General features: G+C 46.7%; 2 protein-coding genes across 2 annotated transcripts in view; both read left to right on the top strand.

Annotated features, from left to right (window-relative positions):
• Positions 1-17,938, top strand: part of LOC137624778 (serine/threonine-protein phosphatase 2B catalytic subunit 3-like) — a 568,901-nt gene that overhangs the window by 23,747 nt on the left and 527,216 nt on the right. The gene's annotated exons all lie outside the window — the stretch shown is intronic.
• Positions 1-17,938, top strand: part of LOC137624480 (tudor and KH domain-containing protein homolog) — an 82,017-nt gene that overhangs the window by 12,809 nt on the left and 51,270 nt on the right. Inside the window, exons 3-4 of the mRNA XM_068355256.1 lie at positions 155-282; positions 14,611-14,728. Coding sequence (XP_068211357.1) covers positions 155-282; positions 14,611-14,728 — 246 coding nt within the window. The remainder of the gene's footprint in view (positions 1-154; positions 283-14,610; positions 14,729-17,938) is intronic.

Here is a 17,938-nt window from a genome sequence, read left to right as displayed (position 1 = left end):
TACTATTCAGTAAGAAGAGTAAGATTTGCTACCTATTCACTGTATGAATGTAAAAGTTGACTGAATTACCGCTGTTTTAGGAGCAATCTAAGGTTGTTAATGTAATTATTTATTGTTTTACAGTTATGGTTACCAATCTATGTCTTTATTTCAGAAGTGGAAGGATATCGGATATGTACAATCAGAGGTTCGGAGGACAATGTGACTTTAGCTCAGAAGTTAGTTATAAAAGCTGTTACAGATCAGCCAATTATAGAAACTGAAGAGATATTGGTTCCCATTGTAAGTTTTTACCTCTTTGTTAGCTTTGTCAGATTTATTTTGTCCTTAAGGTTGTTGAAATTTTTCAGCTTTAAAATTTGGTACATATATAATGTTTCAATGATATGATGCCCAAATCCCATATGGCTCTTATAAGAGCCTATATGCTAACCAGATGTTAGTTGTAATTCCAAGTGTGACATAATTTATTTGAGTCAGTTCAGAGTTATGGGGAGAATCTAAAGATAAGTAGATAAATTTGTTTTATTTGGCATCTTGATATTATTAATCCTAGTCCTCATCATTATTGCAATTAATGTATTTTAAATTAAATTTGTTCCGTAACTGAAATACAAACCATGCTATTTACATGGAGTATTACTTTCGGCGTAGCTGAAATGACGAGCTATTAGATTTTTAACGAGGGTTAACTACCCTCTCACTAGTAAGCGAGGGGGTAGGGGAGGGGTAGCTAGCTACCCCTGCCCCCTCACACACCGGTGAACTGATTCACTTCACTTTTGGCTCGGGTAATGATCAGACCTGTCTGTCTCACCCTCGCATTTTTGACAGCCTTAATTTGTTTGCTTTTCCTTACAGCTTGTGTGCTTGGAAGTTGGCCTCATTATGCGGAAGTGCCCTGGACTTCCCGACCGCCCTTGTGGAATGTTCATGTCGGCGGTCAAGACCGACCCTCACTCCTTATGACCATACTGCCGAGGTCAACGGTGTGATAGGAATAAAACTTGTAGTGAGTGCAGGGAGTGGTCTACCTCTCAGTGGGAGAGGTTTTCCCGGCGACGTAAGAAGTCTAAGCGTGACCTTTCTCCTTCAAGGGCTGCCTTGAAAAAGGAAGGTTCCAAAGACTCCTCTTCCGTTGCCCGAACCTAATCCGAAGCTCCCACTCGATCGGTCTCTCGCGAGGGGCCGTTGAGTGGTAGCGTAGGCCTTTCTGTTGTTGACCAACCTCGGGGTTCGGGAGAGGGAGTTGCCTCCCATAGCGAGGCAGCTCCTCCTCCTCCACCTCCGGGGGAGGATTTTGATCTTGATGACTCTGTCTCTAACAATGATCTTTTGCAGCTTTGGGCTTCCTTGGGGTTTAAGGGTTCGCCCTCCAGGGAAGCCCTGTTTGACCTGATCCAGTTGGGTGCAGCTGTCAAACAGTCACCGGTAATAGCAGAGGTTGATCCTCTGTCTAATGTCGACGTTGTTGTGGCAGAGGCTTCCAATGGGTCGGGCCAAACCCCTGCTGTCGTTGCGGATGTTGCTGAAGGCTCAGTTCCCCCCTCCGAACATCCTTCGAGGGAGGAGCTGGGTCCAACGGTCTCTCCTGCGGGTGATTCTCCCCCCCGGGGGAGTTCACTGATGGAGACTCCTCTTTGGAGGACCGACGATGGTGTTGCTGTGCCTCGAGGTCGTCTTCGCCGTAAGGCTAACCCTCATTTTCGCTGTAGAGGCCTTTCTTCTCCTTACAAGGGAGTTAGGCGCCTCTTCGGTTCTTCGCCTTCGACGTCTCCCGCAGAGGAGCCTCCTCGACGTGAGCAGACCGTTGCAGCCGCATCGCTAGACCTCTCAGCTGATCATTCGCGATCCCCCATGCCTGCCAGACCTGCTAGCCTTTCTTCTCCGTTTGCGGACGCAGATGTGCTGTGGGCGCCTACGCACCCCGTTTTCCAACGGGCACCGGTCCCTTCGGGGCACAAGGGCTTATCTCCCACGGAGAGTAAGTCCCTTAAGCGCCAGGTGTTACCTGCGCGCCCACGTTCTCCTGCTTTGGACCCTTCAGACTCTTCGCGCCCCACATCTTCTCGCCGTAGATCTCCTGCTTGCCTGCGCGCCAGTGCTCTCCTACTCGTCAGGGTTCTCCTGTGCGCCAGCTCTCTCCTGCACGCCAGCACACATCTGCGCGCCCTGTTCCTGCTGCGCGCCTTGCGCGCCCACGATCACCTGCTCGCCAGCGCACATCTGCGCGTCCTGGTCCTGATGCGCGCCAACGTTCGCCCGTTCGCCCACGATCTCCGGAACTGGGTGCAGGCAAGAAGTCTGTTCCTTTGCCCCCTCGCCATCGATCTCCTGCCCGCCTTTGCCTGCGCGAACTCTCCTGTGCCCTTATCTAGACTTGGTCGAGTCTATGCGCGCCCGCACGCCCACGAGAAGTCTCCGGTGCAAGCTCGCGAGCGTTCGCCTCTACGCGCCACTTCACCTTCTGGTCCTGTGGCCCAACCGATAGCTCCCGACCACGACACTACGCGCCAGTGATCCCCAACGCGCCAGTGGCTTCCCGCGCACCTGCGCGATCCTTCGCCTGCACGCAAGCGCTCTCCAATACGCCTGCACGCCCTCACGTCGGATCTCCGAAGGTCTCCTACGCGCCCATGCGCTAACTCACCTGTGCGCAGTCGATCGCCTTCTCGGCCTACGCGCCATCGCTCCCCTGTAAGCCGTCGTTCTCCCAGCCGCCAGCGCTCTCCCTTACTATCGCGCGCACCCTCACCTGCGCACCCATGCGTACCTTCACCTGCGCGCCCACGCGCTCACTCGCCTGCGTGCTCGCCCGCGCACCTGCGCCAACGTTCGCCCGTGCGCTAACCCGCGATTTTACCATCGCGACCCCGACCGCGATTCCCGCCGGGTTTAGCAGCACGGGCAACCTTGCGAGTCCTCTGGAGCGGCGCGTACTTCTAGATCATCGGCATCACGATCTCCACCCCGTAAGCGCAGAGCAGCGTTCTTGCAGGAGGAGGAAGAATCTTCAGAGAGGTCTAGGCAACACACTTCTTTTCAGGCAGGCCGTGTGGTGTCCACTCCTAAGGATCACCCGATCCCCTTCCCTCCAGTGGAAGTCGCTGTCACAGAGTCTGTCAGCCGTCAGCCTTGGTTCGGGTCTCTGATCAAAGCGGTCGTCCAGGTTGTTAAGCCGGCCCTCGCTGATCTAGGCCTCAAACCAACGGCAGCCTCGTCCCCGCTGAAGAGGAGAGGAGTGGACTTCGTGGTAACTTCTCCTAGGGTTAAACTGGCTAGAAGTCCATTAGGATGGCCCCTTCCCCCTCTCAGACGTTTTCTCCTTCCCCTGTGGACGAAGCCTTTCCTTCCTCAGGAGAGTCCAGCAAGGTGAAACATTCTCCCACGGCACCAATGGTAGGAACCCCACCTCGAGTAGGAGAATCGTCTCGTGTGGGAGCAGAGAGGGGCCCTCAGACTTCTTTGCTGGAGTCCTGCATCTCTCCTAGGAGGGAGCCCATGGACTCAAAGACCGTCCCTAAGTCTTCAGCCCGGATTCGACTAGAGCCAGCAAGACCCCAGGAGAACGTCCGCGTGTCCCCCCAGGTAGAGCAGGTGGGGACAGGAGAGACTGCTGCCAGTCCACAAGGAGGAGAGCTGCATGAGTCGGAGCATGCCTTCTGGCAGGTCCTGAGTCTGATGAGGCAACTCAACAGGTTCGAGGACCCGGAGACCGCCCCTCGCGAGGGCAAGGATACGGTTCTGGACCAAGTCTACGGCACTCAAAAACCTCCGAAGGCCAGTGCGGCTCTGCCCTGGTCCCAAGTGGTTAAGAGCGCCAGAGATAAGGTTGAGAGCCAGCTCTCCGAACTCGCTGCCTCCAGCCGTTCCCCTGCCGGCAACAAACTCCTCCCACCTCCTCGCGTACAGCAAAGGAGGTACTTCAGGATCATAGGGGAGTCTTGTTTAGCTCTTCCTCTCCACCATTCTGTGGAAGAGCTCTCCAGGGGAATTTCTCTCGAGAAACTCTCTACCCGGCAGGTGACACTCTCAGCTACAGAGATCTTGAGCTAGGAGAAAGTCGCCAAGTGTGCCATGCAGGCCACTTCGTGGCTGGATGTCTGGCTGGGGTCTCAGGCCATCCTGTTGCGATCCGAGGACTTGTCCAAAGAGAGCACCAGGAAGGCCATGGAGACTTTTCTCCTCTCGGGCACGCACACCATCGAGTTTCTAGTTCACCAAGTTTCGAACTTGTGGGCAAACTCGATCTTGAAGCGTCGTGATGCGGTGACCGAGAGGTTCCATGCGAAGGTCCCAGCCGTGGATGTCTGCAAGCTCAGACACTCTTCCATCCTTGGAAAGAGCCTGTTTGAGCCTAAGGATGTGGAACGGACAGCTGAGAGGTGGAGGAAGTCGAATCACGATTCTCTTCTTCAAAGGGCTCTTACATCCAGACCCTACTAACCTCCAGCACCTCAACAGCAAAAGCCTCGTCAGTCTAGAACATCGAAACCGGCTCCGGCAGCAAAGGCAAAGGTGTCCAAACAGCAGCCCTTTCCCGTCAAGGACAGGAAGGGTGGAAAGCCCTCCAGGGAAGGCAAGAATCCTAGAGGGAGCGGCTGAGGCCGCAAACGCTAGGATTGGCAATCCCCCTGCGTGTCCACCAGTGGGGGGATGCCTGCAGAGTTGCGTGCACAGGTGGCAGCAACTCGGGGCCAATTCCTGGACGATCTCTGTGATCAGCCAAGTATATCGCGTCCCGTTCACGACTTCTCTTCCTCCCCTGACAGCGAATCCAGTGTCGTTGAGCTCCTATGCCATGGGATCGGCAAAGGGGCTAGCCCTTCGAGCAGAAGTCGAGACCATGCTCAAGAAGGATGCTCTCCAGGAGGTCGTTGACGTCTCCCAAGACTTCTTCAGTCGACTCTTTCTTGTAAAGAAGGCGTCTAGAGGCTGGAGACCCGTCATCGACCTCTCAGCTCTGAACAAGTTTGTCAAACAAACTCCGTTCAGAATGGAGACAGCAGAGACGGTCAGACTTGCAGTGAGACCGCAAGACTTCATGTGCACACTGGATCTAAAGGACGCGTACTTCCAGATCCCAACCCATCCGTCTTCCAGGAAGTACTTGAGATTCAGCCTAGACAACAAGATCTACCAGTTCAAGGCGCTGTGCTTCGGTCTCTCCACAGCACCACAGGTGTTCACCAGATTGTTCACCCTGATATCTTCGTGCACACACAGGATCGGCATCCGTATCCTTCGCTATCTGGACAACTGGCTGATCCTGGCAGACTCGGAGTCGACTTTTCTTCGACACCGGGACAAGCTTCTAGGACTTTGCCAGGATCTAGGGATCATGGTAAATCTCGAGAAGTCTTCTCTGCTTCCATCTCAACGACTGGTATATCTAGGCATGATATTGGACACCAATTTCCACAAAGCCTTTCCGTCAGACAACAGGATAGCAAGGCTGAGGAGGGTTGCGGAACCTTTCCTCAGACGGGAAGATCTTCCAGCCCAATCTTGGTTACGTCTTCTAGGTCACCTGTCCTCCCTGGCCCGTCTAGTTCCAAACGGCCGCCTCAGGATGAGATCCCTGCAATGGCGGCTCAAGTCCCGGTGGAGTCAAGGCCACGATTCCCCGGACTTTCAGGTCCCTATAGGGCCTGCGGAACGGACGGACCTGCAATGGTGGTTGACCGACGGAAACCTTCGAAAGGGAGTGGATCTTCTCGTCCTCCCCCCGGATTTGATGCTGTTCTCGGACGCGTCAAAAGAAGGGTGGGGGGCCCACGTTCTGAACCACAGGACCTCAGGCCGGTGGTCAGAATCAGAAAAGTCCCTCCACATCAATCTGCTAGAGATGAAGGCCGTATATCTGGCCCTTCAACAGTTCCAACAGACCCTGGCGGGTCACTCTGTGGTGGTGATGAGCAACAACACCACAGTGGTGGCTTATATCAACAAGCAGGGAGGTACCTTTTCACAACAGCTATACCATCTTGCAGTAAAGATTCTGAGATGGGCCGAAGTCCACTCGATACCACTATCAGCTCGCTTCATTCCGGGCAAAAGGAATGTGCTCGCCGACAGTCTGAGCAGAGCTTCGCATATAGTGAGTACCGAATGGTCTTTGGATCCTCTAGTAGCCAACAAAGTCCTGACTTTGTGGGGTTCCCCGACAGTGGACTTGTTCGCAACAGCCTTGAATTTCAAGCTGCCGCTGTACTGCTCCCCTGTCCCGGACCCCAAGGCGCTCTGGCAAGATGCCTTCCAACAATGGTGGGACAACATCGACGTCTACGCCTTCCCACCGTTCTGTCTGATGAGAAGGGTGCTCAACAAGACCAGTCTATCGGTCAACCTGTCGATGACCTTGATAGCTCCGCTATGGCATCATGCAGAGTGGTTCCCGAACCTTCTGCAGCTCCTGATGGAACTCCCGAGAGAACTCCCCCCACGACACGAGCTACTCAAGCAACCACACTGCAATATCTTCCACAAAGCCGTAGTTTCGCTTCGGCTTCACGCCTGGGGACTATCAAGCGTCTCCTCACAGAGAGAGGCTTTTCGCAACAAGTTGCGGAAAGGATGTCTCAACACCTGCGAAAGTCATCTGCAGGAGTCTACCAGGCGAAGTGGAGAGTCTTCTGTGGTTGGTGTCGTGGGAGGGGTATCTCTCCCCTCAATGCCACTATTCCAGCAATAGCGGAGTTTCTTGTGTATTTGCGGGAGGAAATGTGCCTTTCGGTCTCAGCGGTGAAAGGCTATCACTCAGCCTTAAGCCTGGCCTTCAGGCTGAAAGGATTGGACGTCTCTTCCTCGCTGGAACTTTCCTTGCTCATACAGAGCTACGAACTTACCTGCCCTCAGTCGGAAGTGAGACCTCCTCCATGGAACGTGGTTCGTGTTCTCAGGGCTCTTAAGAGACCTCCGTTCGAACCATTACGCCAGGCTTCTGATCGTCACCTGACTTGGAAGACGCTGTTCCTGCTTGCTCTGGCTTCTGCCAAGCGTGTCAGTGAACTTCATGGTCTCTCGTACAACGTCGCCCATTCAAGGGGATGGGGGGAGGTAACGTTCAGGTTCGTCCCTGAGTTTGTTGCTAAGACTCAAAATCCTGGGGTTCCGGACCCATGGTTAGACTCCTTCAGGGTTTCGAGTCTTCGTTCTGTAACAGATGACCCAGACCATCTCCTACTATGCCCAGTAAGGAGTCTGAGGCGTTATCTTAAAAGAACAGCTGCAGTCCGTCCTCGCGTGTAAGCCCTGTTTGTGAGCACGGGAAGGACGAAGAGGAGAGTCACCAAGAATACCATCTCAGCTTGGATTCGAAGGGTCATCCATCATTCCCTGAATCCAGACTCTCCACAGTCACGTCGCCCTAGAGCACACGATGTCAGAGGCATTGCAACGTCCCTGGCATTCAAGAGAAACTTCTTTGTGACGCAGGTGCTACAAGCTGGGGTCTGGAAGCGTCAAACGACCTTCACAGCCCACTACCTGCAGGACGTGACCCACAGGAGCCTCGATACGTTCTCTATCGGCCCTGTGATGGCTGCACAACAGCTGGTCTAACCTCAGGCTCCTTAATGGACAGGTAGCAGAAGGTTGAGGGCATTGTTACCCGGTTTTAGACTGCATGAATGAAAAAGTATGTCTGGCCTTTACTCTTTTCTTCATCCTCCCCTCTCTTGGGGAAAACAGCATCCTGGGTTCTCTGCATAGCTGACCTCAACCACTGCAGGTAAACCATGCTTCCTTGTGCTCCTAGTATTAGTGTAATACTGTCCCGTCCCCCATACCCTGACGAGGTGGTATTGGGAACGTCCTAACCTAGATTTCCATCTAAAGGACTTCAGGTCAACTTCCTAGGACGAGTCACACTCCTTTCTTTCACACACAAGCTTATGTAGGCGCACGTTCCTTGCGAAGCAAAGAATTTGCGAGGTGTAGGGACTCCTTTTCTCGAGTGCGGCTCACTCGGATTCTGAGTCCCGGGCAAAGCCAAAGCTAGTAAGGCTGGGACTTTCCACCCTACCTAACGGTTAAGTCACCCCATGTAAATAGTGTGGTTTGTATTTCGGTTACGGAACAAATGACAAGTTCGGAGATAATTTGTATTTTTCCTAACCATACAAACCTTAGCTATTTACACATAATTGCCAGCCCTGTCCCCCGTGAAGTCCTACCTCTAAGCGAAGTGAATCAGTTCACCGGTGTGTGAGGGGATAGGGGTAGCTAGCTACCCCTCCCCTACAACCTCGCTAACTAGCGAGAGGGTAGTTAACCCTCGTTAAAAATCTAATGGCTCGTCATTTCAGCTTCGCCAAAAGTAATACCCCATGTAAATAGCTAAGGTTTGTATGGTTAGGAAAAATACAAATTATCTCCGAATTTGTCATTTTCCTCTTAATGTGTTAAACTGGTACATTAAGTGAGATGTCTCCACTCTTCTGTCGAATACAGTTCTACCAGATTTCCTATCTAATTTTTGAAAATGAAACAACAAATATTTTGGGCAATTGTCTCTTTACTGTTGGTTGACTTGCCTAAAAAAAAGGTCATTAAACCATTGATCAGGTAATGACGTAATTATACTTATAACATCTTTAAATGAGAATTTATTCATAGCCTCTCAAAAGTAATAAAGAATCAATCACAAAAGACAACCTTTCACTGAAAGTGCATATTTTCAGTAAGTATACACATAAATTGCTGTACACTGGAAATCAAATAAAGGTAATAAAAGTAAGGAAAAAAATATGCATACTTCTCAATATACCTGTAAAGTATAACAGACAAAGGAAAGGCCTACACAATCATGGGGGCTTTCCATTGACAACAGTGCCTGTACATAATGAATTGGCAATAAGAAACAATTACTTTTAAATATAATTAAATTGTACATTGGAAGTAAAGTGCCTTGAAATTTTTGTCATAATCATGAATACGATGTTTTCAGTTTTATCTTTCGTTAAATTTACAAGAATTTGCAATACTGTAGTTTATATTTGAGAAGATCTCAAATATTCTTTAATACGTACAAACTTTTAGCCTGCCCTGATTAATTATCAATGATGGCAGATACTTTCTTTTACAATTGGTGAGGCTTTTTATGTTTACTCATATGTTGTCATATACACTACAGTAGATTATGAACTGTTTTTGTTCCTGCATGTAATACAAACCATTAATATTTGATAGGAGTATAGCATTTGTGAAGCTTAAAGAGTCATTTAAACTTTTTACAAAGTAAACATAGTTGGTCACCTGATTGCGGTTAAGCCCCGCACATCCAAGAGGTAGAGCAACCTTCCGTTTGACTTCTTCCAAAGCTGTATACACATGTACTCTGCTGTGTCTCTGACTTGGCTGTTTAATACTTTTTACTCTTTCCAGAGTGATTGTGATCTGGCCTCTCAGTGTCCACCCCTAAGCCATACGTGCAGCTTTGCCCAAGTAAGGAAAGTTGCTGTTGCAGTTGGTACATGAGCAAGCAGAAGTGGACCTCCATCAACTCTGCGATTTTTGCAGGAGGCATAACTGCTCTGAGTCATCCCCCTATGAGGTGTGTAGGGAATGGCCTCCTTCCAGTAGGTGGAGTTTGCAAAGAAGAGGGAGAAGTCTAAGAGGGATTCATTGGCATCAGAGGGCATGTCCAAGCTGATGCTGAAGAAAATTTAACTCCTTTTTCCCTTCTTCAGAAACAAAGCCTGCTGTTTTCTGTGGTTTCCTCGGGTTGGGCCCTATGGGGAAACCTATCGGGTGAAGAGAGACTGCCCCCCATTTGCCGGATGTAGTTCTGAGAAGGCGGGTGTATGGCCCTCCCCTAATGGTGGCAATACATACCTCTCTCAACCATCTCCCCTTGCTGTTGCTGACTCTTGCAAGAATTTGGTTCTTTCTAGGTTGTGGCCTTTACTGGGTATTGAAAGTGCTCTGTCTGCAGAGAAACTTCTGGAGGTGCTAACATCTGCTAGAGCCCGGAAGTATACTAATGCTTCCCCTCCGGCCCCCCTGTGGAGGTGTGTGGTGAGTCCCCCTGACATCAAATCTATTCCTGTGGAGGAACTCCGTGCTGCAAAGGTGCTGTCAACAGATGTGTCCCTGCTCCCCTTTTCCTGTCTCTTCCTCTGCTGAGCCGCCCCTGTTGTTTTGTAGGTGTTACCACTTTCACGATCACCTAGTACTGCTGCGAGGAAGAGGTCACCAAAGCTCAGGATGGCTGGTCGTGCAGTCTCATTAGACTTATAGAAATTCTCCTGCATGGTTTTGTGGGGGGAGCAACGATGCAATGAGCCCTGACCCTTGTTAGGGGAGCTCAGTGCAAGGGTCCAGCACTTATGGGTAAGGTTTCAAGGATCAAGAGAGTTGCAAGGAAAAAGGAAGTGTCTGATGACTCATCTGATTATCCGTAATCGCTTGTCCAGCACAAGAAGAAAGAGCCGGGCTCTTCTCGCCCTTCTGTTTGTTTTCCTCTTGGGAACAATCATCATGATTACGATCACTGCATGACCGATCTATTTGGTCATTATATCCATGAGTACATTCATCCCGCTCATATTGGTTTTGTTTGGCACAAGCAAGATCATATGCTTCTCGATCTTCCTCCTCTAGAGATAAGAAGCCATTTGCTTTTGTTTTCACTCACCATGGAGAAGTCGCAGGCTGCTCAGTCTCGCTCCCCATGAGACAGGATGCTGTTCCTTCCAGGTTCCGTTCGGAGCGACGATCGTGAACACCCAATAATGACACAAGTCTTGTTAGTGGATCTCCTCGCGAACGCGTTCTCCAAGTACATGTTTGTTTTCCATAATCATGATCATCCCAATTGGGCGATAAATGTACTCGGGCCCCACAGGTATGGGTATGTTCAGGCAGGAAATCGTCTCTGTCTCACTCTCCACGTGCAGAGTAAGGAAACTGTAGTTTTCTCTTCCCAATGTCCATCGGCAGAAACCAGTTGTGACGAGTCTCCTCATTAATGCTCCTCTCCCCCTAAGAAGTCTTGTTCCTGTGGAGACCAGGCTTCTTCAGAGAAGACCCTTGGGTTAAGTCATATAAGGCCATCGCGATGGGGACTTCTTACTTTCTCTCGACCTGAAGGATGTTTATTTTTACATTCCTGCCCATAGATCAAGCAGGAAGTATCTCTGCTTTGTTTTCAGCAGAGTGGTGCATGAGGTCAAAGTCCTGTGCTTTAGACTATCCATTGCTCCGTGAGTGTCCACGCTAGTCTATTGCTTGGACCCACTCGAATGGGATTCACCGTCTGAGGTATCTCAATGATTGGTTGATGCTGTCACCTTCATGAAGATAGTTGCTCTAGGATCAAGACAGACTCTTAGCCTTTTGCATGATCTTATGGTCTTTTTCAATTGGAAGAAGTCCTTTCTCAAGCTCAAGAGAATGATAGAGTACCTGGAAATATTGATATGTACTGCAGCACTGAGAGTTTTGTTGTATTACCCTTTCTTTCAGTTCAACGTTTACTGACATGTCGCTGGAAACGTCTTTAGGACCTATTTCATTTTTGGAAAAACTTGTTCCCCATGGGTGGCTCCCCCAGAGATCATTAATATGGTGTCCGAAACATCACTGGTCAACTGTCACCAATCCTTCCTACTTGGTTCTGGTGAGGGTAGATCTGGAGTGGTGGAGGAATGACAAACACCTTACCTGGGGTGTTTCTCGACTCCATTCCTCCATAGATGCTACTGTTGAAAGACTCATTGAAGGAGGGGTGGGCACACCTGAGGGGCACACTGCCCTGTGATTGGGGTCCAAGGAAATAAAAGATCTGCACATTAAATCTGCTGAGAATGCGTTAGCCCTGCGAGCTTTTCAACAGAGTTTGATGGGGCATTTAGTAGCGTTGATGAGTGGTAACACTTCCGTGGTGGCCTACATCAACAAGTAGGGAGTTGGCAAGGCAAACACATGCTAGGGCATTCAAAAACATAGTGGAACTGTTAGTAAGATATATTCCAGGCAAGAGAAATGTGTTAACCGGGATGCTCAGCCACCAGGGACATTTCAGGCAAGAGGAATGTGTTAACCAACATGCTCAGCCACCAGGGCCAGGTAGGGGCCTACCAGCAGTAGCTGAAATGCTTCTTGCCCTATGGGGCTCTCCAATGATTGACTTATTTACATCACACCTGAACAAGAAGTCTCCAATGTATTGTTTTCCTGTTCCAGACCAGGCAGCAGCAATGGATGATGGTTCCAACATTCCTGGAGCATCCTCCATGCTAATGCTTTTTTGCCTTTCTGTAAGATTTGTCAGATCATCATTAGAATGGTGGAGACCACGAATATCAGGATGACTCCAGTGGTCACAAGCCGAATGGTTCATAGACCTGTTGATGCTCCTTGTCAAGGTACCGAGAGAACTACTATGTTGGCCCAACCTCCTCTGTCGGCCCCACATGCAGAGATTCCACAACTTTGTGGTATCCTTGCCATTCGTGCGTGGTAGTTATCCAGCATCTCTGAGTAATGGTCTTTTTGCAAGGTACTGCAATGGAGATGCCTAGATATGTATTTACAGAGATCCTCTGCAGCAGTCTGCCAGGGGATGTGGGCCATCTTGTGCGATTGGTATTGTAAACAGGATATTATTCCAGTCAAAGCATTTTTTTTTTTTTTTTGCTGGGAGAAGCACCTCTCAGTTAGCGTAGTAAATGGCTATTGCTCAGGCATGAGGGAGTTTCTCAGACTGAATTACTTGGACATTTACAACTCATGGGAACTGTCCATGCTCAGGAGGATCTTTGAACAGTCTTTCCCTTCAAAGAAACTTTGACCTCCTGAATGAGACATCACAAAGGTCCTTAGATCTTTCAAAAGAGCCCCATACAAACCTCTGAAGGAGTCATAAGATTGAGTTCTGGCACTGACGATCGAGTTCCTGCTTTCCCTAGCCTCAGCAAAGAAGTCGGTAAGTTACATGGCATCTCATATGCCTTAGGTCATGCTGAAGGTTGGAAGTAGGTCTCTTTTTCATTTGTCCCACAGTTAGTGGTGAAAACACAGAATCAAGAGATTCTTGATTCTAGGTTCGAGACCTTCTCGATCTCCTCTTTTAAGGAGGTAAATAGTGATCATCACAATTTGGTGCTTTGTCCTGTGAGGACTTTGCAACACCACCTCAAAAGAACTCGGCACTTCAGACCTGAGCATCACAGACTTTTCATAAGCTTCGGGAATGTTAAGAAACCAATCTCCAAGAGTACTATTTTCTTCTGGCTATTGTACCATCAAACACTCCGGATGAGGAGCACAGAGGCAGACCATTGAGGAGTATCAGCTCTTCGTCAGCCTTCTAGAAGAGTTTGTCCATGGCGCAGATCATGATGACCGGAGTCTGGAGATGGTAGACGACCTTCACTCCCCATTACCTTCGGGAATATACCCAAAGGTCCTTGGGACCAGTGGTACCCGCCTAGCTTGTGGGGTAGTCAGCCAAGCTCCCTCACAGGACAAGTAGCATTGCATGTAGATCACGGTTGCTACATAACTATAGAGTGAAAAGTAAGAATGACTGGTAATTTATCCTTTCTTCTTCTTATCTCGGGGTGCAGCAGTCATACCATTTTTTTGCTGATCTGGATGCTAAATGCAAGAAAGCTATGCAAATTTTCTTAATTTGGTATTCAAAATATTTCCCCCCATGCTTCACGTAAGGCGGACAGTTAACATGTATACACACATTAATCATCTAATGCCTGTACACTGGAAAATATATACTATGGATATCTATTCTTCACTGGCTTACCAATTTTGGAAATGGCCAACCCTAACTCCATTTGCATCCTATGCACAGAATGTTATGGGATCAACAGGAGTCATGACTTTTGCCCCTCTCTAGGACCAAAGTTCATTGATATTTCCTGAATTAGTTAACCATGAAGTCTGGATATAGGGAATTCCTCCCTCCTAAGCATAGGTTTCATATTAAAGGTTTATGTTTTATATTATGTGTACTGGAGGAACAAATAAGATTTTAAAAAGTAATTTTTATTTTTCCTAATTACACAAACCTGAGACCTTTAAGTTACACAACCACCTCACAAACACCTATGGCGAAGGTCAAAGTGAAGGTTGCTCTACCTGTCAGGTGGGCTGGGCTTACCTGCCACCCAGCAACCAATTGTGGTTTTCCTTTTAAAAAGTCTGTTTCAGCTTTGCCAATGTCATACTCTTTATAAAGGTCTCAGGTTTGTGTAGTTAGTAGAAATACAAATTACTTTAAAGATTTCTGATGTTTACATTGTTTGTTATTAAACTTTTTGATTCCTTGATGTCCGTTATGCAATTTACTATGTATACCTGTGTTCTCATCTTGAGAATTCCATTCTTTTATTAGCTCTTATTTACAGCTAAGTATACATTACTTTTATCAGTTTTTTTTAATGGAATTTTACACAAGTCCCCAAAATTTATAGTTGAAGCTTGATACTTTAAATTATGAATTATATTCAAGAAGATTTTGGTTCCAATAATACTCTTACCATTCCAGTACAGCAATGTATTTAGAACATAATCGGTTTTAATGTAACTTTCATCTTATTTTTTTTCTTATTTACAACAAACTCATTCCTGAGCTCTATCTGGCAGGCATCAGTTGGACGTATCATAGGAAGGAATGGAGAAAGCATCAAGGCTGTGACACGTGCGAGTGGTGCCAAAGTGACAGTGGAAAGGGAAGACGACCAACTGCAGTCTTCTTGCCCAGGTCAGTTGTTATATGCCGTTTAAACATAGATCACCTTTGGCGTTATCAATATTATCCGTACTATCCCGAAAATAGACTATAATTTACGTAATGCCACTTTAAAATTTCCCAATGTTATTCTGTATGACTTGTATATTTATAGGTTTTATTTTACAGATTTTTTAGGGGACAATTTTTTGTGATCACTTTTTATATATATTTATGTGCATGAGTTCTTTATTTGTGCACAAGGGGATAAAACTTGTTGAATAGGATTGGCGTACTGTATTTAAGAAAAAAATGGTGCATGTTAAAATGCATTTGGTATATTCTGTGCATGAAAGAATTATTTTAGCATTGAATTGTAAGCTTTGACAGGGTTTTGGTTGCAATTGATTTGGATAAAACATTATATAACATTGTATGTTAACTGTTAACATTTCATGCACATTAAACAATATGTTTGCTCACTAAGATATTGAGGCTGATTTGGTTGAGGGTTACATCCTTGATTGACTCTTTAATTCTTTAACTCAAACAACATACATTTGTGAAACTATTACAATAAAAGGAGATTAAAGATTAACTAGCATTTTTCCAGTGAAAAACTTTCCATTGATATATAATGTTACATTGTTTTGTACAACTTTCCTTGACATAAATAGTGGAAAAAAGAGAAGAATACTAGTAATTACTGGATGCAAATGAAGTCATGTGCCACTGAAAGGAATAGGAATAGTGAATGTGAATTACGTTCAAAGCGTTGATGTAGATCATACCTGCTGTTTGTATGGGTCAGAATTCAACCAGGAATTTTCTTGGCAAAGATTTTAAGTAGTCTCCTTCCCAAAGGCTGAGGTTTGTATCTGGAAGTGGGTCAAGAATACCGTTAGTCTCGTCATTGAATAATAAATTTCCGCTCCTCAGTATTACTTGTTGGTGTTTTTTCTACAAGGACTTCAATTTCGGTTGGAGCTGTCTCTTGTTATTCTCTTATTGCTCTCATGTCAGGGAAAACTTGTTGAGGCCATTAGATAACTGCTTTCTTCTCTCAGTTTTTGATAGCTAGATTCGACATTAGATAACTGCATTCTTCTCTCAGTTTTTGATAGCTAGATTTGACATTAGATAACTGCTGTCTTCTCTCAGTTTTTGATAGCTAGATTTGACATTAGATAACTGCTGTCTTCTCTCAGTTTTTGATAGGTAGATTCACCGGCAGTGGTAACCTCCTCTGCACAGGCTCCCTGTCACATTTACCTGTCACACCCTCTGTAATGTCAGTCTAGATCTCAAGGTCCCTATTGAAATCTAAGCATTTGTTGTGGAGCATTTTATTTTTACCAAAGCTGCTGCTCCTGCTGTTACATCTGCTGCCAGAGTTCCAGCTCATAGATTTGTCCCTCCAGCTGCTGTTACTTCTGCACTATCAGTTGTGAAAGTTTATCTAGCACCTTGCCTCAAATTTGACATTTATAACACTTGGAAAGTGCATATAAAGAAAAAAAAAGATTTGTAGTAAAAGCAAGGGCAAGAAATATAAGTATAATTTTCCATCCTCCTTTTTATCCTTGAGTTCCATCTGTTTCTTCTTGACCTCTTCACCCACTTTTTCAACAACTTCTTCAGGGCTTCTGACTGTAGGAGGTGCAGGATGGTCTGAAGGGTTTCTCTCTATGGCTAATGACCAGGTACTTTAATCTGTCTTTGATTTGCCATGTTCCTGGGCTCCTTAAGAGATGTCCAATCTTGACTTCTCATTTTCCCTTCACTTCTTATGTTACAGTTGGGAAGGAGACTAATATCCCCATTTTTCTGATCATTGTGGATTATCAGAACTCAATTTAGAACACCCATAGGCAGGTACATGACTTTCACCTGTGTTTGATACAGGCTCCTAGATTGTTTACTGACCAATAATGGTGCTCACTCTGTTCTCTACCATTGGACATTGTTGTAGTAGTGCACGTGTCTGTAGTAGGCTCATCACTAGTTTTTGGAAGTGTAGTTCTTCTGTTGGACTTAAGCAAGAGTACATTGGTGTTTAATTGTTCCGGGTAAACATTTACATATCCAGGCTGAGGTTCATTGCGTTTCCTTTCAGGCTACAGGCAAGTGGCCATACTTTGTACAAAGCAACCATGTGATTAGTTTGACTTTTGCTGTTTATGAAATTAAAAGGGTCCTCTACCTCCAAAACTGCAGCAGACATAGTTTGATAGGTACTTAAGAGCACTGAAATTGAATATTTTTATGAATGCAGTGGTCTCAGAAGACTTTCTCAGGCAGTTCCTTAGTGTTTGATATTATCTGCCCATATCCCTGCTTGTTTAGGGAGTGCAGGAGTTGGTTAATGCTGTGATCTCAGAGTCAGAGAATTCCTTAACCTCCAATCATATCTTGAAGATCATCCTGGGAAGAAATACAATGCAAACAATGATGCCTAGACTTTCTGGTGATCTGTGCTTTCATGCTTGGGACATGAAAACACAAGATCTTCTGAACGATCACCTAGTCAGTCTTAACTTGCTGCATCCGGTTGCTTTAGTAAAGGTTTCTGTATGTTGCAGACAGCTGCACCTGAGGGTCGTGTACTTTCAGCCCCACAACTGCATTAATTGGATAGACAATTTTCAATATTTAACTTAGCCGGTGATTATATAAGCTGCAGCTCTGCTGCTCGACAGAAAACTCTACGGAAAAAATCCGCCAGCGATCGCTATGCAGGTAGGGGGTGTACTTCAACAGCGCTATCTGTCGTGCAGGTACTCAGTACTCATTGTAAACAAAGAACTCAATTTTCTCTCTGTCGTGCTACCGGCAAGACCTACTAATTCGCTGTTGCTAACTGGATTTGTTTTCACAACTATTTGGTGAAGTACACTGTTCTAGTTTTGAGCTTTCGCTGTGCAGGCTTTCTCTTCAATAAATCCTTGCATTCTTTTTTTGATATCGGATTATTTGTTGATGACTTTGGATAGTTTTTGAATTCCCCTTTGACCAATTCAAAATGGCTGACCCTTCTCAAGTCCCAAAATTCAGGAAGTGTAATGCTAGGGACTGTTCAAGGCGTCTTCCGAAGGCCTCTATCGATCCTCACACCGTTTGTTCCAATTGTCGGGATAAAACCTGTCAATTGGAAGATCGATGTGAGGAATGCGTTGGGCTTTCGGAATTCGATTTTATCGAATTCCAAAAATATACACGTAGGCTAGAGAGAGATAGAGTCAG

This window comes from Palaemon carinicauda, chromosome 31 (assembly GCF_036898095.1).
Source record: "Palaemon carinicauda isolate YSFRI2023 chromosome 31, ASM3689809v2, whole genome shotgun sequence".
Lineage (NCBI taxonomy): Eukaryota > Metazoa > Arthropoda > Malacostraca > Decapoda > Palaemonidae > Palaemon > Palaemon carinicauda.
The sequence above is the reverse complement of the archived record's forward strand: the minus strand, read 5'-3'. Positions and strand labels throughout refer to the sequence as shown.